The following is a 17692-nucleotide window of genomic DNA, read 5'->3' as shown; positions in this document are numbered from 1 at the left end:
AAAGTCCACCTCCTAGGAAATCCAGCATACTTCTTCATGACACCAAGCCAGTCCGGGAAGCAGTAGGCCATCTCCTGGATCTAAAGTAGGATTGGTTGCAAACCAGATCAGATCAGTGGGTGAGAGGTACAGTTCCATAAAGACATAAGCTTAGCCTAGACCTAACTCTATTCTAGTCCTCTATTTTTTTTCTCTCAATGGTCAGTCAGGTGCCTCTGAGATACTCAAAAGCAAGAGTCAGAGACATGCCCATCTCCTGCCATTGCTCCCCTGCAGCTTGTATTTGGAAGCATGCTGCACCCAACCCAAATTCAGAACACTAAATCTTCAAGACTAATAGCATAAGATAGAGATGTCATTTAAGAATCCACCCAATTCTCTCTTTAAAAAAATTCAAGAGTTTATTTCTGGCATTTGCCCACCAGCCAAGAGGTGAATTCATTGGCTCCTCACAATCATAACCTTCTTTGAAACGTCTGAAATTTGTCAGAACCATCCAGTCTTTACTAGAGAGTGAAACTCTCAAGATTTCATGTCCCAAGTGAAATTTTTGTTTTTAGTGCCCCAAAATAACTGAAATGCCAGGGTGTTGATGATTTCAAATGGTGAACAAACATTGCAGCAAAAAGGTGTTTCCAGTTCAAAATTCTGAAGTCCATCTTGGTGGTCATCAGTAAGGAGGACTTTCTGGCATTGCTAACCTTATTGGAAGTGTACCTCTTCATCTAAATGAGAGAGAGAAAAAATCAGTAGCATGGAAACTTATATCAGAGCCTTGTATCTGGCTTGACTTCAACTCTCCAGGTGTTTATGACAATCTACAAGATTCTCTTATGGATGGAAAAACAAAACATCTGTACTCCATTAGGATGGAATCTCACAATAATCTAGCTGACTGGTTCAGGTGTCGGACAATATAAAAATCAAAATGATCATTGAACCATTATTCCTTTTAATAGTTCATATTCAGTTTTGGCAACCCAATCCTGGATTTGTTTGCCCTGCAACAGAAAGCTCAAGTACCAATTCATGTCAACATTCCCATCTCTGAAGTTGTTTGGGCTAGATGCTTTTATGACAAATTGGCCATCAGGGCTTCTGAATGCCTTTTGGAATGATCAAAAAGATCAGGCAAAATGGGACCCAAATGATTCTGGTGATATCTCATTGGCTTCAACACTTTTGATTTCCAGAGCTCCTAGAATTAGTGGGGGAGAATTACTGGAGAATACCAATCAGGAAGGAACTGCTAATCTAAGGATCAGTTGTACATCCTCTGCCAAGCCTTCTCCATCGGATAGGGTGGAAGCTGAATGGCAGAATTTAAGTTTTTCAACAGAGGTTCTGAAGAAATTGTTGTCTTCTTGGAAACTTCAACTAATAGGATTTATGGCAGAATTTGGAAGGCCTTTTTGACTTTGTAGTGATGGTGTTTCCATCACCAGTCTCGCTTTTCCATTCCAATTTGGGAAGTCAGAATGACCCACTCTGTGTGAGAAGCACAATTTTTTAAAGAAGATCTTGCCACTTTGCTACAGCAGGATAGACCATCTCCAAATTAGAAAAAGCCCTCTGGGATGCTTATAAAATAAAAATATACAGCAAGTACTGTGCTATTTTTCTCCCATTAGGTATATATCTCTTTTAGTCAGTGAAAAACAGGACAATATTTAATAAAGATGGATATAGTTTATCTTTGTCCATACTCCATCTAAAATTATATCTGGAACAGATAATGCTTAAACACCACCTCCTTCTTCCCTCCTCATTTTTTTCCTGAAATTTAATGACCTCGCCCAATCAAGAGTTCTTGTAACTTCAACAGCTTGCAACTGCTTTGTAAATAAACTTTCCATTTGCCAATAAGGTATTGCTTCAGTTTTAACAAGTTATGGGTCATGGCTATTCTTTTTCATTCTATTTTTGTGTTTGATTTTAATATATCCTACAAGTTTCTTCCATGCTCATTTCTACAGACATATGAGTACATTTCCCAGCCTTGTGTGTGATTAAACATTTGGAATCAGTATTAGAAGTCACAGCACAAGGAAATGATCATTGTATTAATCAGCAATAAGTACTTCATTAATTACAATGTTGAATGTAATCTAGACCAGTGTTTCTCAACCTCAGCAACTTTAAGATATGTGGACTGCAACTCTCAGAATTCCCCAGCCAGCGTGCTAAGATATGTGGAGCTGAAGTCCACACATCTTAAAGTTGCTGAAGTTGAGAAACACTGATCTAGACTAATATTAAGAATAAAACACCAGTATATTCAATATAACCTTATAAAGAGGGAGAAGAGAAAGAAAGAGTTACTATAACCAACTATATTTTTATGACCTTTTCCTATGGGATCTTGAAGGGATCATTGTCTTCTTCAGCACCATCCTTCTTCCCCAACTTTATTTTGTGCTATCAAGAACCTATCCTCAAAAATTTTAAGAAATGTGACATTCATTTTTGAATTTCAGCCCCTGAAATTCATAGATCTCAGAGTCAAGACAATAAAATATCTCAGAAAAAAACGGTTACACTCTCTGTATAAAGAGCAACATGTGTGACTAAGGACCATCTCATATTTATTATGGATTAGTGTTGCATAAAGTGAAATGTTAACTCTGAAGCTTGGGGGTCATGCTTTCCAATAAGGGCAGGCAATATTTTGTGGCTGGGGGCTGTGCTTTTTCATGAAAATCTGTCCTGCTAAAAACTGCTGTTTTGTGACCACATTTTAGTAACTTTATTTGGAGACTTCTACAAGCTATATGTTCACTCCTGTTTTAAGAGTAACCCTAAACATGATTTTTCAGGAGTATGACTAATTTAAATATAGTAGATCTTCATTTTGAATAAATATATATGGGACTGGGCTGTAAATCATTGCCTAAAGTCAGATACTAAGGGTTTTTTTCCCCCATACATGATATTTAAATTAAATTAAATTTAAATTTATAAAATTAAATAATTTTTGTTATGCAGTCCTTTTAAATTTACATTGGTACAAATCAGTGCACTTCAGGTTTTGTTGCCAGCCATAAAGTTATAGAGTACAGATAATGAACTGAATTATTGATATTTACTGGAAGTCCTCTAAAATTATGTGCAATAAGAGCATTTGTCCCTAGTGTAAACTAATGTACCCTGTGTCACTTGGTAGCACACCAGCGCGGGAGCGGAAGGCTCTGGGCAAGCACTGGCCTCTCCGGGCTCCTGCCTTGAAGAATTCCGCAGCGCCCCGTTCGTTGAGTGCCATGGGAAGGGCACCTGCAATTATTACGCCAACGCCTACAGCTACTGGCTTGCCACCATTGAGAGGAATGAAATGTTCAAGTAAGTTGGAAGCCTGCTGTGTTAGCTGCTCTAAGATAAGGGGTGTTTTTACCTATGTTCCATAGTAAACGTAAGTATGGCTGGATTGATCCAGTAATGTGTTTTGCAACTTTTATCTATTTTTGGCTTGTTTTCCTTGTGTTTTTAACCTGTCCCAATATTTCAATGGCTTATGGCCAATTTTGAGTTTGGCCACCAAGAGTGCTTTTGAGCATTGCAGCCAATGTGCTGCTAATTGGTGGTTTGCACTGTGAAGCAGCAATGTCTCCTCAGTCTTTTCTGCTGCTTACTTGGGGGCATGTTTTCTATTCCAGGCTTAATCTGGCTACTATTTCCACCGGCTTACCAGGAATATATGGAGTATAGCAGCTAATTTGAGAGAGTTGACACTGTGACTTCTACCCAGGGAAATATCAGACCACCATGTTTGTAGGAGGCACTTTATAGAAATGGCAATTCCTACAACTTAGGAATTTGCTTTCCATCTGGTTAGGAAACAAAGATTTGACCCTTCTAACAATCCCATCTTTTATGTATCAACTTGGAAATCAATCATGCCTCCCAGAGTCACATTAGTGAGATGGGTAGTCATATAAATCAAATTAATTACAGGTAGTCCTCACTTATTGACCACTCATTCAGTGACTGTTCAAAGTTGCAACAGTGCTGAATGGGTGGTACTTATGACCGGTCCTTGAAGTTCCAGATGATGCAGTGTCCCTGTGGTCATGTGATCATGATTCGGACGCTTGGCAACCAGCTCGCATTTACAACAGTTGTAGCATTCTGTGGTCACATGATCGCCATTTGCAACCTTCCCTGCTGGCTTCCCACAAACAAAGTCAATGGGGAAACCAGCAGGAAAGGTTGCAAGATGATCTGGTAAATCTGTCTGGTGTTCCTGCGCTTGCGCTGTGCCATTCACCCCCCAGCCTTCCTGCACTTGCACTGCGCCATCCAGCTGCTGGTCTTCCTGCACTCGTGCAGCGCCATACCATCTACCCCCGACCTTCCTGTCCTTGCACCAGGCCATCCACTGGCTGGCCTTCCTGCGCTTGTGCGTGCCATTCACCCCAGACTTTCCTGCACTCACGCTGTGCCATACCAACCATCCCTGGCCTTCCTGTGCTTACGCTGCATCATACCATCCACCCCCAGCCTTCCTGCGCTCATGCCACACCACACCACCCACCTCTGGCCTTCCTGCACTTACGCACGGCCTGCACCTGCCCTCCCAGGGCCTGGCCCAACCTCCCCCAACTCATTCATGTCCTGCACTGGCCTTCCCAGCCTCCTCCAACCCCTCATGGCACCCCCCCGTCCCCCTGCAGCACCCCCACACTCCTTACTTGGGGCTTCTGCTGTTTCCCACTTAACAACCTGCGCATCTTGGGGTTACAATGGCAACTGGGACTGTCGTCGCTAAGTGATGCAGTCACGTGATGTTGCATTTTATGATCGCATCACTTAGTGACAGCAATCCCAATCCCAATTGCCATTGTAACCTGAGGACCACCTGTATGTAAATGCCAGACTCAATGGTAGCAGGTAATAGGGTTGTATTCTGAGTCTCAGAATTCTGTGCTCAGGGACAAAGGTAAGCAACCTGAGGCCCTCCTAGTGGGTTTGACTTCAACTTCCAGGCAGCCTGGCCCATAGAATGAATGTGGAAATGATCACACAAGAAGCCTGGACTGCAACAACAAATTTCACTGTGCCTTTTGTTTTTTCCTCGCTGACAGTGACTTTTGTTTTCAATTTTCAGAAAACCTACGCCTTCCACACTGAAGGCTGGAGAACTACACTCAAATGTTAGCCGCTGCCAAGTCTGTATGAAAAGAACATAATGACTTCCCCATTGTACCTAATTTCACAATATGGTGCTATTCTGTTAACAGCAGTGAAGCTTAGGCATATATCCTCTGTACCTCACTGTTACCAGGTATAAAGCCATCAAGTGCCTTACAGGAATCTGCCTGACTAAATTCTCTACGTTTTTGGCCTTTGTATGCTGAAGAGGAAGAAGATACAATGGAGACAATGCTTCAGATGGCACTTTTGAGGAAACCTGATTTTGTACGTCAAGGTGATGCACTGAAGCCTGCTCTAAATAAAAAAGGAGGATCCAGTTCTGCCCCATGTGTGCAACTCCCTTTTTCCAAGTGCATGCTTTACATATATGGGATTCTATCATAGTTAGGATGTTTGTTAGACAAATTGACCCATACCAACAGGACGTCTGGACCCAAAGTATTGTTGGAGAGCAATAGTCCTGACTGACACAGCAGCATGCCAGTGTTTCCTCTTGCATGGCATTAAAAGGCCTGGACCTAAGGAAGCAGAATTCTGGCTGAGAGATTGAAGGTTTCTGCTCTGTGGTACTACGTGGCCCTTTCTAGTCCACCTTCCTGGGGAATACAGGTTGGACCAGCGTGTGTGCAAGCCGATTGGTGTTGAATATTTATATACTAGCCATTCCGCAAATGAAGCATTGAACGCTTTTTAATTATAAGGTATTTTTCCTTAGTATCCACTCTCATGTTAGAGGATATATGAGAAATAACTAATCCTCCTAGATAATGATCAAATTGTCTAGAAAAAAAAGCTAGTCAACTACCTGGTGATTACTCCAGTAATATTCAGATCTTGAGCTTCTTCTTTATGTATTTAATATTTTCAGGGTTTTAAAGCACTAATACACTGAATGACTTGATTTTAATATATAAACGGCCTTATGATTTGGTTGAATCTTTTAGTTAATAAACCCACATGCTTATATTGGGTTTCTATAAAATATGCTGATAATTCAAAAAATCATATGTAAAACAGGTTGTATAAAAATTATATTAAAATACTTTTTAAAATAGTCCCTCTTGGTAAATCCTTCACAGTGGACCTTTCAGAAATTAAAGTCTGTAATAAAACAATTTGTATAAAAATATTTTTTGCAGCAATGGTTTTTTGATTTTGAGAAGCTGGTTGTATGGACTTAAGGTTACTTTGATTCCAGATGTGTAGCCATCATCTTAGAACTGATATTTGCAGATGTTCCTCTTATTCAACACATAACTCAAGTGGATAAAGTTTAACATATTCCTTTAAACTATTCAGAATTGCTGAGTGGAAATGTAGGAAGTATTACCTTGCAAGCATTTAAATGGAATGCAGATGACTGATAAGGCAGGTCACTAACATTTAAAAGCACCCGTGCGCCCGCACACACACGTGTGTGTGTGTGGGTATATATATATATACACACATACACACACACGTGCATCAACCAACATCAGCGGTGATACTTTTTCTGATATTAGTAAGGAATTATGTCAAACAGATTAGACATCCTTAAAAGTCTCAGGCTGAGTTAAAAATCTATTATGGTCCATATGGAATAAGAAACATAATGGAGGAGGATGTTCCAATGGAGTGTGTGAAAATCAAGCACCATTCAGGATGAAGTTTTAAAACTGATTTGATAGGAAATCTTAATTAAGCAACTCAAACAAGAATTAAAGACTGAATTGGATGAGTCAACAAATACAGTCCAATAGGACTTGGTAGGTATGGTTGAACAAGTTAACAAACAACTAAAAAAAATGCCTTTTCAAATTTTAGGTTGTCCAGACTGATAGCAAAGCGTAAGATATTACTATGGAAAATAAGCTTGATTTTGGAAAAGTTCAGGAAGATATTACAGACTTTATGCAGGAGTTGGCTGATGTGTAGAATAAAAAAAAAATAGTTTGAAAATTAGAGGAATTAATGTCAAAATGACTTTAATTTAATTTAATTGGATCTCTTATTTCAATACTTAATGACAAGCTATTTAAGTTTAAGATTTAAATTTCAGATAAAGATGGAGACTATAGAGTCTTTACTCCTAGGTTCAACCAGATGTCAAAAACCAAGGAATATAATAATAATATTTGTAAATGCTTGGTGAGAGACAGAATTTTGCAAAATGTTTGTGAGCTGGAAGGGATAATTTGACATAGATATTAATCCAGTCATGTTACAAAGAAAAAAAGCCTTCAAGCCTTTGACAGAAGAATTATAAAAAATGGTATAAATGGGGGTTTCCATTCAAGCTAGTTTTATTTCAACCACAAGGAAGAGAAGATATTTCTATGCTTCAAAAGATGAATAAAATATTATAAAACTAAATAATACTTTATAAAGAAGTAATCAAATGAAATTGTTTATTACAGCCACAAGGCCAGATACAGTGAAATATCCAATAGTAGAACTGTTATATAAATCAATATATATAACAGAAAAACAATGAGTATAATATGTATAAATCTTATAAAGAACTAATAGAGAAGAACCTTTGAGGTTTAAATAATTGATATATAAGAAGAAGGTAAGATTTTAAAAAATCTTTTAGCGTTTGGGACTTAATAGATGGTTGATTGTTACGAAACAAGTGTTTCAGATTGTTTCATATTGGGAAACAATTGGGAAATAAGATGAAATGGAGAGAATGGCACTGTATTATATAGAGTTTAATAGAATGTCAAGAGGGGTCTGGAAGAGGAGAATTAGAGCTAAACATAGATTCCCCTAAACTAGAAGAATCAGAGAATTTAATTTTATTAAATTAATTTAATCTGTGCTCTTCTGTTCAAATGAGGTCTAAATGGGTTGCAAAGGTGAAGATGAATGGGAAGGGGAACTGGGGGAGGGTTGGGAAAAGGGACTATAGGAACCAAATCCAAATCTTTATTATTAGGGCCATAGGCCAGAAGTCAAATACGATACAATCAATACAACGAAATGTATCTGTGTGTGTATGTATACATATACATACTATTAGTACTGTATACAAAGATAGACATAAAAAGTTACAATAAAGCAAAAAATAGAAGGTAAAAATTGTTACAGTTCTTCAGTCAAAATGAAAGATGGATGGTATACATGAAGGCACAAAATTCAGCAATCCTGGAGGGTAGATCTGAATCCCGGTTGGATACAAAGAGAGACAATATAAGTTGTGTTCACTACCTGGGAGTTTCATCAGGATGGGATGGATGAAACTGATTCAGGATTCTCTGTAAAAAGGGCAGCAAAGAAGCATATAGCTCAAAGACTCTACTGAGCCACTCACAAGGGCCTGTGCACTGAATGTTTTGTAATGTCCCAGCAAAACAGCCAAAGGCAATACATCCAACCTCGCCTGTTGAAGCTTCAAAACAGTAATGGAAGAAAGGTAGAACATTGGTGCATAACCATTTGAAAAAAAATCTCAAGAGCTGTAAGGTAACAAACCAGTTAGATTGATCTGGAAATCAATATCCCAGATGTGCTGCTTTAGTACATTTCAAAGCCAACAAGAGTCCTCAGGAGTGGAGCCAGAGTAGCTCCAAGAAACTTAAACTCTGCTAATTTAGAGAGATCAAGCTTTGTAGAAAGGACAGGTGTGGATGCCCTAGAGAGATGACATTGGCTACAAAGACCTTGCGAGCTGCAGGGATGAAACATGCTCCCTTTGAATGGCAAAATCTCAGGACAGCTGAAGAAGTTCAGTGTGGTGACCAACACCATCCATAAAGGAAAAATGTTCTCTCCAGGACACTGAAGTCTGGAACAGCACTCCAGGTATTTCTGATATCTATCTGCTTGATAAAATCCCCATTAATTTTCCAATTATGGATTTTGTAATTTTTTTGTGCAAATACTAGAACTTTATTTTTCTGATGGTTTATAACAAGTTTTTCTTCAAGGCAAAAAGAGACGAATGCCCTTAGTGCTCATCTCATTCCAAACTGGGAGAGAGACATGAATACAACATGATGTGCATGCAAAACTGCTGGAACCACTCTGTTTACTAATTCAGAGGATGTATTAATAGGGTGATGGTTAGGAGCCATGAGGCCCTGGATTATTGATTTAATATACAAGGGGGCTAAAATGCATCCTTGCCTCACCTCTCTCTGCATGGGAACAGCTCTAGAAAGATGTCCTCAAGGGTAGCATCTAACAAACAGGTGTTAGAGTAGAGAGACTCAGCAGTCTTTGGTCTGTTAGTTTTTCCCATAGGATCAAATCAAAAGCTGATTTGAAATCAATGAAGGCTGCAAAGGCTGTGAAGAGGGAATCTCTGGGTTGGGAAGAATATTTTTCAGCTAAATGGTGAAGGGGCAGACAGTAGACTATAAAACCAGCCTGTTCCTCAACAGCACATTCACACTTTCAACCCCATGTCATACTTCTAGATCTTTGGCATATAGCTTGTATTAAGCAGGCTAATGGGTCTATAGTTGGCAGGATCAAGTTATTTCCCTTATAGAAGGGATAACAATGGCATGGTTCCATTCCAACAGAAAACATGTTCAAATAATAATAATAATAATAATAATAATAATAATGTGTAAATAAATTGGCCACCAATCTTTGTTCTCTTTTAATAGTTCTGGGGCTTTTCCAGGTATTAACTGTGTAATAAGGTCCTTAACCTCAGATGTAGACACAGATGGTCAGTTAGAAAGAGCATTTTAACAGTAAGTCACAACTACATTACCTAATTATTTCATTGTGGAGATGCTCTGGAAATTATTCTCTCATGTTTCTGCAGCTATTTGGCAGGTTGAACCAAAGCCTGTATCATTAAAACAGCTGTTAACTAAGTTCTCCAATTTGCTATTCCAAAGCATTCTATCTACATGTTCTTGGTTGGTTGAATGATCATAGAAAAAAAAAACATAGATTGTAGATACCAAAACAAGTATTCTTTTTATTTGTACTTATTTTAACTCAGAAGCTGTCTACAATGTTGTCAAGTTCACTGAATTAAATTTCTGAACAGTTGTGAATAATTTTATCATACAGAGCAATGTCTCCTCCTTTTTCATTATTCTGATTCTTTTTAAACAAATTATAACCTCCATCTGCAGTATTCCAGTCATGAGAATTCACCCAATAAACCTCTGTAAAATCTATTAAATACAGTTTGTTTTCTGTAGAAGCTCATTCTTCTATTATTTTTCATATTCTGAACAGTCATATTGTGATGGAATGGTTTGATGAAGGCCGCGCTTGGGGAGATAAACATTTCCTTAGCTCCCAGCAGGAGCGTGGGAAGGTAAAGAAGATGAGACTGGCACCATCCTAAGGAATTCACGGTGTTTTGGCTGGCTGGCTTGGGAAGTGTAGATTCAGTCTGGAGAGATTCTGTCTAAGAGGCTGAAGCTAATAAATGCAACAGAACTGTATCTGTACTGTCTCGTGGAGTTCTTTGGGCTGAACCTGACACATATATAGAAAACTCAAACAGCCTATTTTTTCCCCTGAATGTTCACTGAGTAGTTTAATAGGCTCCATTGTGAGAGATTCGGGAGGGCATTTGAAAGTTTATCCCAGGCAACTCAGTCCAGATGTGAGAGTTGTGGGGGGAAAGTGTTTCAAAGAGATCCTGCCTTAATTAACTCACCACTATGTAACTGAGGCTGCAAATTTACTCTTACCGTTTTCAAGATTCTGTATTTGCCACAGACTAGCATTCAAAATACCATTCTGACCTCCATGGCATTCTGGCTTCCTTGGTCTTGCCAGCTCACGGGCCTTGCCAAACATTCCCATTCCTTCTAGAGTGTGCAAGTTCCTTGCTTCAGGGTTTTCATTTCCAGCCTCTACAGGATTCAGTTTAATACATTTGGCCAAATATAATTGCCGGTCCTTGTGAGGTATAACCCATCCTGGGGCAGCAATCCATTAATGACGTTTACATTGAAGGAGCTTTACCTTTTCTTTAATCATTAGCATTGTATTTAATTTTCTTGCATACTTTGCAAGTCAACCTTTGCATTGAAAGTATAACACGTAGGCACAAATAACAGTTTTGTCCATTTTATTTGCGAACTCACTTTTTGGATTCCAATCATGTTTCTCTCTCACCTCTGAAAAGGTATCTATAAGTCTGAGAAATTTTTCTCAAATTTAATGAAGCAAAAATAAATCTCCATTGCCATTAAATCACAACATTATTAAATAGGCATTTCTAATTGTCCATTTTGCAAGGAAAACAGCTAGTTGTTTGGAGCATAAAAGGAAAGGAAATTAATACGTCTCTTGCCTATCATGTGAAAGCATTTTTATGCTATAGCTGGAACAAAGAGTTGTTATCCTGTCAATCACAGAGAAATGTAAATACAAATGTGGACAATTCACACTGGAATTCAGTTTATGTGGTGGAATGTTCACACCATCAACCATTGGAGTTCACTGTTCACAGCATGTGTAAGCTTTTGTGTAATCCTATTGTAATAAGGAATCATACCATGTTAATAATACTTTTGCTAATTCGAAATGAGCAAATGGCTTAATAAAAACTAGACTGTAGTATAATTCACACAGACACAAGTTATCCTAATAAAAATGACAGATACTTTGGCAAAGATGAGTTCCCTTAAAATAAAATGAGAACAGTGAAACAGCTATATCAGCATGCTTAGTAATTGTTATGTAACACAGCAATAATAATATTAAAGATGTTTGTGCTATTTTGGATAATTTTCTATCCTGTAATCTTATTTGGAACTACCTAAGAAGGTTACTTGCTACAGGGGCCATAAAATCAGCCATAGGCATTACACAACAATAAGCTTCCCCCTTCATATTTTTATTGCTAATGACAGTGCAGATCTCTGAGACAGAGAAATGAAGTGGGGAAGAGAAAACAGAGCAACTAATACTCCACACTTCAAAGAAATTCAGTGCTTAAGCATGGATCAGTATTAAGGAAATTAACTGAAATAAGCTTGGGTGGACTGACATTTCCTTCTGCTCTGAAGAACTTTTTATTTAATTAAAAACAAAAACAAAAACAAACAAGGATTAGCTGTTAAATTCAAATGGGGGAAACTCTGGTCAGTTTAAATATGATTTTTTTCTAACAGCCAGTTTAACTGGGTTTTCCCCCAATTTTGAAGTAACAATAAATCCTGAGAAAGATACCGGAAGCATCTTCTTCTTTTAACCCAGCCACAGGCTTGTAGAAGTTAAAGGAATACCTGGTCCCACACTCACTTCTGCTCACTTACACAGCAATAAACGATGGTTCAGCTTTTTGTCCAAATCAGGCCACTGTAATACTTGAAAAACAGTCTGTTTCAAGCCAGCAATTGCAGAGAATTTACAGGACACCTTAATTACTGTTATACACAAAAAGCATTATTGGGAATATCAGGGTGACTCACAATCCAGGTTGCCAATCAATTATGGAAAACAAGTCAACAATCCTGTAGGATTTATTTAGTTTTGCTTTTTATTTGTGCTGTTGAATCAGTTGTCAGAAAAGCAAGACTTTTTCTTGTTAGCTTGTTTTTTAAAAAAATTAAACTAACTCAACAGATATTGTGCTGGGCTGTTCTCAAACTACAGGTCAATCAGGCCTACATCATCAGCCAGACCCTCTGGACACCAACCATGAACCAGACAGCTCTGTTTCCAGATCTGGCTCAGACAAGACAATGTTTTATTTTGACAGTTGGCAATCCTATCTATCAGCTGGTTTACTTTCCAGTTGTTCATAATTTGGCTTTGATCATCAGTGCTGGAATACGTTTTAGTGAGAATATTTATGTGATGAACTTTTAAGCATGTGGATGTGGCTGTCTCCTATTTAATTCAAGTCACAATTCTGTAAGACATTACTCACTGTCATTTAAATGTGCTATATAAATTATTTTTTATATAGCAAATTATTTTTTATATAGCAAATTTAGTCTTGCAGACTAAATTTTGTATGGTTCTGTCAATATAAGAATTTATTACTATTGTGCCTATTAGTTGTTTTAAGTGAACTATTTTTCCTTTTAGGGGGACACGGTGGCGCAGCGGCTTAATGACGCTGAAAGTTGCCGGCCAGAAATGGTCGATGCTTCAGCGGTTCGAGTCCAGCCTTCGCGTTAGCAGGGTGAGCTCCTGTTTCCTCCCCAGTTCCTGTCAACCCAACAGTTCGAAAACTCACGTGAGTAGATAAATGGGTACTCTCACTCCGGTGGGAGGAAAAATGCTGGCGGCGCCTTGCAAAAAAGGAGTCGGGAGCAGTTGCCGGTAAGCGCGAAAAACTGCACGCGCCCGAAAAGGGTGCGAAGCAACGGAAACCCCGCCTCCTGCGTTCGCCAGCTGGGCTCTGCCCTAGGAAGGAGGCTCTGGCAAACCACTTCCGAAAAACAATTGCCTTGAAAACTGCAAGGACTCATCCAAGCAGTCACTGCAGAGTCGGTAACGACTGAGCGCAGATAAAAAAAAAAAAAAAAATTCCTTTTAAACAAAAAACAGGTGGACCTTGCTATCTGCAGTTTTGCATATCTGCAACTAATAATTAGAGATCCGATTTCAATAGTTGCAGAAGGTTTTTTGCATATCTGTTTTTCGCCATGTCTGGTTACTTTATGCATGTACTTAAATGAGAAGTGGACTTTGTACATGCATAAAGTATGTTTTTTTAGGGTTAGAGCTAGGTCATTTGTGCAAAGTACCTGTATTTGTTTTGTTTTTTTTCCTTGCTAAGACATGATGGATCTTGACAGATCATCCCAGCCATGAGGCTTCACTTGGTTTTCTGCAGCAGCTGGCTCTCTCTGGAGCAACTCACTTGGCTGCTGATGGAGATGCCACATGATTCATGCTGACTTCTCCACTCTGCATGACATTTTTACAGTCTCAATGGGGAGGCCTCTCTATTGCATCACTGGATATCAGTGTTGTCTGCAGACTGCTTGCAACAATCTCTCAATTGCATCATCGGTTGCTAGTGCTGCCCACTGACCACTCATATGCTATGAGTTTGCTGTGAGGAAGACACATGAGCGTTATGTGAGGATCTCATGACTGGGTGGACACAGTGAGATTTGCTAGGACTGAGCAAGAATAGGAAGAGCAAATACAAAACCATTGCACAGATGACTGCTAGAAGAAGAAGAAAGGAAATCCTCATGGTAGGAAGAGATGACCATAGAATCTGGAATTCTCTCCCCCCCACACACCTGCCTGCCCAAATTCCCATAGAGTTCAGGTCTCATTATTTGTGATTTCCTTATCCACAGTTTTACACCGGAATGGAACCCTTGAGAAAGACAAGGGTCATCTTTACTAAATACTGAATAAGGCTTTCATGGACATGCATATACTCTCTCATGGTGTTTGTATCTATCAACACAATACAATGTATACAGTCATATCCAGACTCTATTCAGAAGTGAGATGCTAGCTATTATTTTTATCTACTACATATCATCACACAGATATTTAAAAATACTTACAGCTGATGTGAAACCTTCAATATGAACATCACATCCTATAGAGGCCAAGTTATATGTGATATACATCTAGTATTACACCTGAAATTCCTGGCATTGATTTAGCAAAACATGTTACCATTTCAAGCATGAGAACAGTCAGAATTATTAACAGTGCTAAACCTACATGACATACTTTGCCAGAATGGAATTGAAAAAACCAAACTCTGATTTTTATTTTATTGTTATTAATTTAGTTTTAGCTCTACAGTTAGATTTCTTTATTACTGAAATAAAATCCTAGCACAATTTCATGTTTATAACTAACTTCCTCTGATTGAGATAAAGCTAGAGGTGAGGTATCAATCAATAAACAGAGTAAATGCTTTGTGAAACACTGAAAGTGGGTAGAAGAGCTGGCTTTATGGATTAGTTAGCTCAACACTAGGACATATATACACTGCATTTCAGGGAGAGCCTTTGCAGCTAATAGTCTGTGCAGTGCGGTTGCCATGATTGTTAAGCAGAGTAGGGAGACTGAAGACCTATGCTCAGCACAGGTACTAATTCCCTCTGCTAATATTGCTGTCTTTGAGAGATCCAGACACGTACAAACATGCTGATGGATCAGGTACTTCATAAATAAATAGGTGCTTGACATGTATTCCTATTATACTAGATCAATCAAAACTACATTGCAGAATAATCTGGGTAGGTAGTTTTATATCCATATGTTTACAGTCACAGGCAGCATAACCTCATAGTTATATACAGTTTGGCTGAAAATAAGTTAAATGTTTAAAAAGCATATAGTTTAACTTAGAATAACCTTTCACTTCTTTAACTGTTGTGGTGCTCATGTGCAGTTGGTTTTTGGCAAATCAGCATATTTCTCACAAAAAAAGTGTTCTGAAATGGCCACCACACTGATAATATGATAAATGTGGTACTTCAGGAGGTTCCTGTGAAACACAGAACCACCTACATGTAAGCTGAAATCTACACTGTATTAGTTTACAAATATTTTCCAGTTTACAATGGTAAAAACCAGTAACATCACAACGTATATAAATGCTAACTGAAGACAAGTATTTTAAAATGGAATAAAAAGTAGCATGTTAAAAACTGTATCACATACACACAGCAAAGAGAGCTGTGTTTTAAAGGGGGGGGGGGCAGAAGCAGGAAAAACTGTCTAAACTCCAGTCCAGTTTTGTAATTTGTATCATTCCTATGATATTAATCAATTTAAAAATAAAACTCTAAAAGTGCATAACTTTTCTTTTTTTTCTTTTTCTAAGGCTCTGAAAATAGAACACAAAATCAAAGTACATACTTGAGTGGCATGTAAAAATTCTATTCAATGTGCATTATATATGCATCTGACGGCAATGCATTAAAATAATTGTTAAAAACTGTAGATGAATTCTTGAAAAAATTGCACTGAGATTTTTTTCCTGCAAAGATAAAGTCTTGAGATAGTAATCAAATAATTTTGTTTTGATTCCAAGCTAGTTACTATACTATCAGTTTTTCATTAGTTTGAATTAACTCAACAAAACAAAAAGTAATTGGTCACAAGTTAGTTCCCCAAACCACAAAAGTTAAAAAGCTGCTGTTACAGATGTACAGATGAAATGTTGATACAGAAACTGGAGCTTCCATCAGAGTCCCACGAAGTTCAGACAACCAGGGAAAACTGATCCTGCTCTATAGGCTTCTCCACCCAGGCCCCAAGGCCAGCCTTCAGAAATGCTTTAAACAAACACTCTTTGGCAGTTTGATATTCTGCAGCTACCTGTTTTGTTTCATGATACATATTTGGCTTATTGACTTTTGAATGAAGGCTGGCAGGAAGCTGGACAAATCAAAGAGAAAAAAAGAGATGTTAACATAAAGCAACATCTTGATTGCTCTAAATTCTTGCAAACTGAAACCCAATGAACTGATTTGTTTTCTGATAAAACTTTCCATTAGAATCAATATCTAAATCTACACAAAATACCCCACATCCCTCCTCCTATTTTGTAATTTCAACATTAAACTGCAATGCTTTTGAACCCACAAATAAGTAGTAAGTGTCCAAAAGCTGATGCAGAATTTTACTAACAGAAAAAAGCATTTGGATTTAAAACCAACCCATCCTTTCCCAGTAAATTACTCATTTCTGTTTCATGGTTCATTCCCCTTTAGCAAGGGCTGTTGAAAGCAGAACAGCCCCCAAAAGGTTATTTGAATCATGCTCAGCAGGATGAAGATGCCGCCAGGAAGGGAGGAGCATCCCATCTTGCAGCCCCTCCTTTTCCGGAAGGAAAAGGGCTCGCGGGGCTACAGCCAATATGCTTCGTCATGCAGAGGCAGGTGCTTTGGATCCAGCTGAATGAAGATTATGGAGAGAGACATTCTTATCCCTCCAGATATTTTTGTAGATTTTTAAAATTACAGTAGGTTTCTCTAGCTCACAATATCTTGGAGTAGTCAGGTTCTTTGTTTTAAATATGTTTCCTCTGTAACTTATTCATGTCTTTTTATTCTTCTCAACTCAACAGAATAATGAGGAGAAATTATGTCAAAGGGTCTTGTCCATTAGCAAGATAACTCTCCAAATAATTAAAATAGAATTCGATGTGAGGGAGAAGTTCGCAAGACAAATCCTGAGCTCAAAGAGAGTCAAGTCTGGGCAGGGGATGTGAAATTAAGCATTCCAGAAAAAATTACTCCAATTCACCCCTATGAGAGGAGTGGCTAGACAGCAGCTCAAAACATTACTGACTGTTCATTCTAAACCCAACTCCTTCCTATATGACCCAAAGAGGAGATTATATAGCCTGCCCTGTACACAAACATGAACAAAAAAAAATACAATGGGAGAACAGAAGCACCCATACACCCAACACACATCAGTTTGTTACAAAGGAAATAGCCACTGCTGGTAAAGGGGTTGGAAACAGTTTTAGGAGCCATGCTCTACATGTTTTCTCTACCTTGCTATTGCTTAATTGTTTTTCTCTTGTTAATATTTTCTGTAACTTTGTAATTCTACCTTGGGAATGTAAGTGGGAAGAAAAAGGAGGAAGGAGCAAGTGGTCAATATCAACTCCCAAGGGTTGATGGGA

The 17692-nt window shown here is 38.3% G+C and overlaps 2 protein-coding genes across 5 annotated transcripts in view; one reads left to right on the top strand and one right to left on the bottom strand.

The window, feature by feature from the left end:
• The window catches only part of COL4A1 (collagen type IV alpha 1 chain), a 146003-nt gene extending 139726 nt beyond the window's left edge, over nt 1–6277 (top strand). The window contains exons 51-52 of the mRNA XM_088133408.1: nt 3164–3336; nt 5102–6277. Of these exons, the coding sequence (XP_087989534.1) occupies nt 3164–3336; nt 5102–5183 (255 nt within the window). The 3' untranslated portion in view covers nt 5184–6277. The remainder of the gene's footprint in view (nt 1–3163; nt 3337–5101) is intronic.
• A 4888-nt stretch (nt 6278–11165) lies between these two features.
• Nucleotides 11166–17692, bottom strand: part of ADARB1 (adenosine deaminase RNA specific B1) — a 77326-nt gene continuing 70799 nt past the window's right edge. For all 4 annotated transcript variants that reach the window (XM_088133382.1, XM_088133389.1, XM_088133392.1 and 1 more), the window contains one exon: nt 11166–16434. In XM_088133382.1, coding sequence (XP_087989508.1) covers nt 16258–16434 — 177 coding nt within the window. In that variant the 3' untranslated portion in view covers nt 11166–16257. The remainder of the gene's footprint in view (nt 16435–17692) is intronic.

The sequence above is a fragment of the Python bivittatus genome, unplaced genomic scaffold (genome assembly GCF_059951505.1).
Source record: "Python bivittatus isolate LINGU-HERP-01145 unplaced genomic scaffold, Pbiv_v1 ctg000020_np1212, whole genome shotgun sequence".
Classification (NCBI taxonomy): Eukaryota; Metazoa; Chordata; class Lepidosauria; order Squamata; family Pythonidae; genus Python; species Python bivittatus.
Note: the sequence above shows the minus strand (reverse complement) of the source record. Positions and strands in the feature narration are given on the sequence as shown.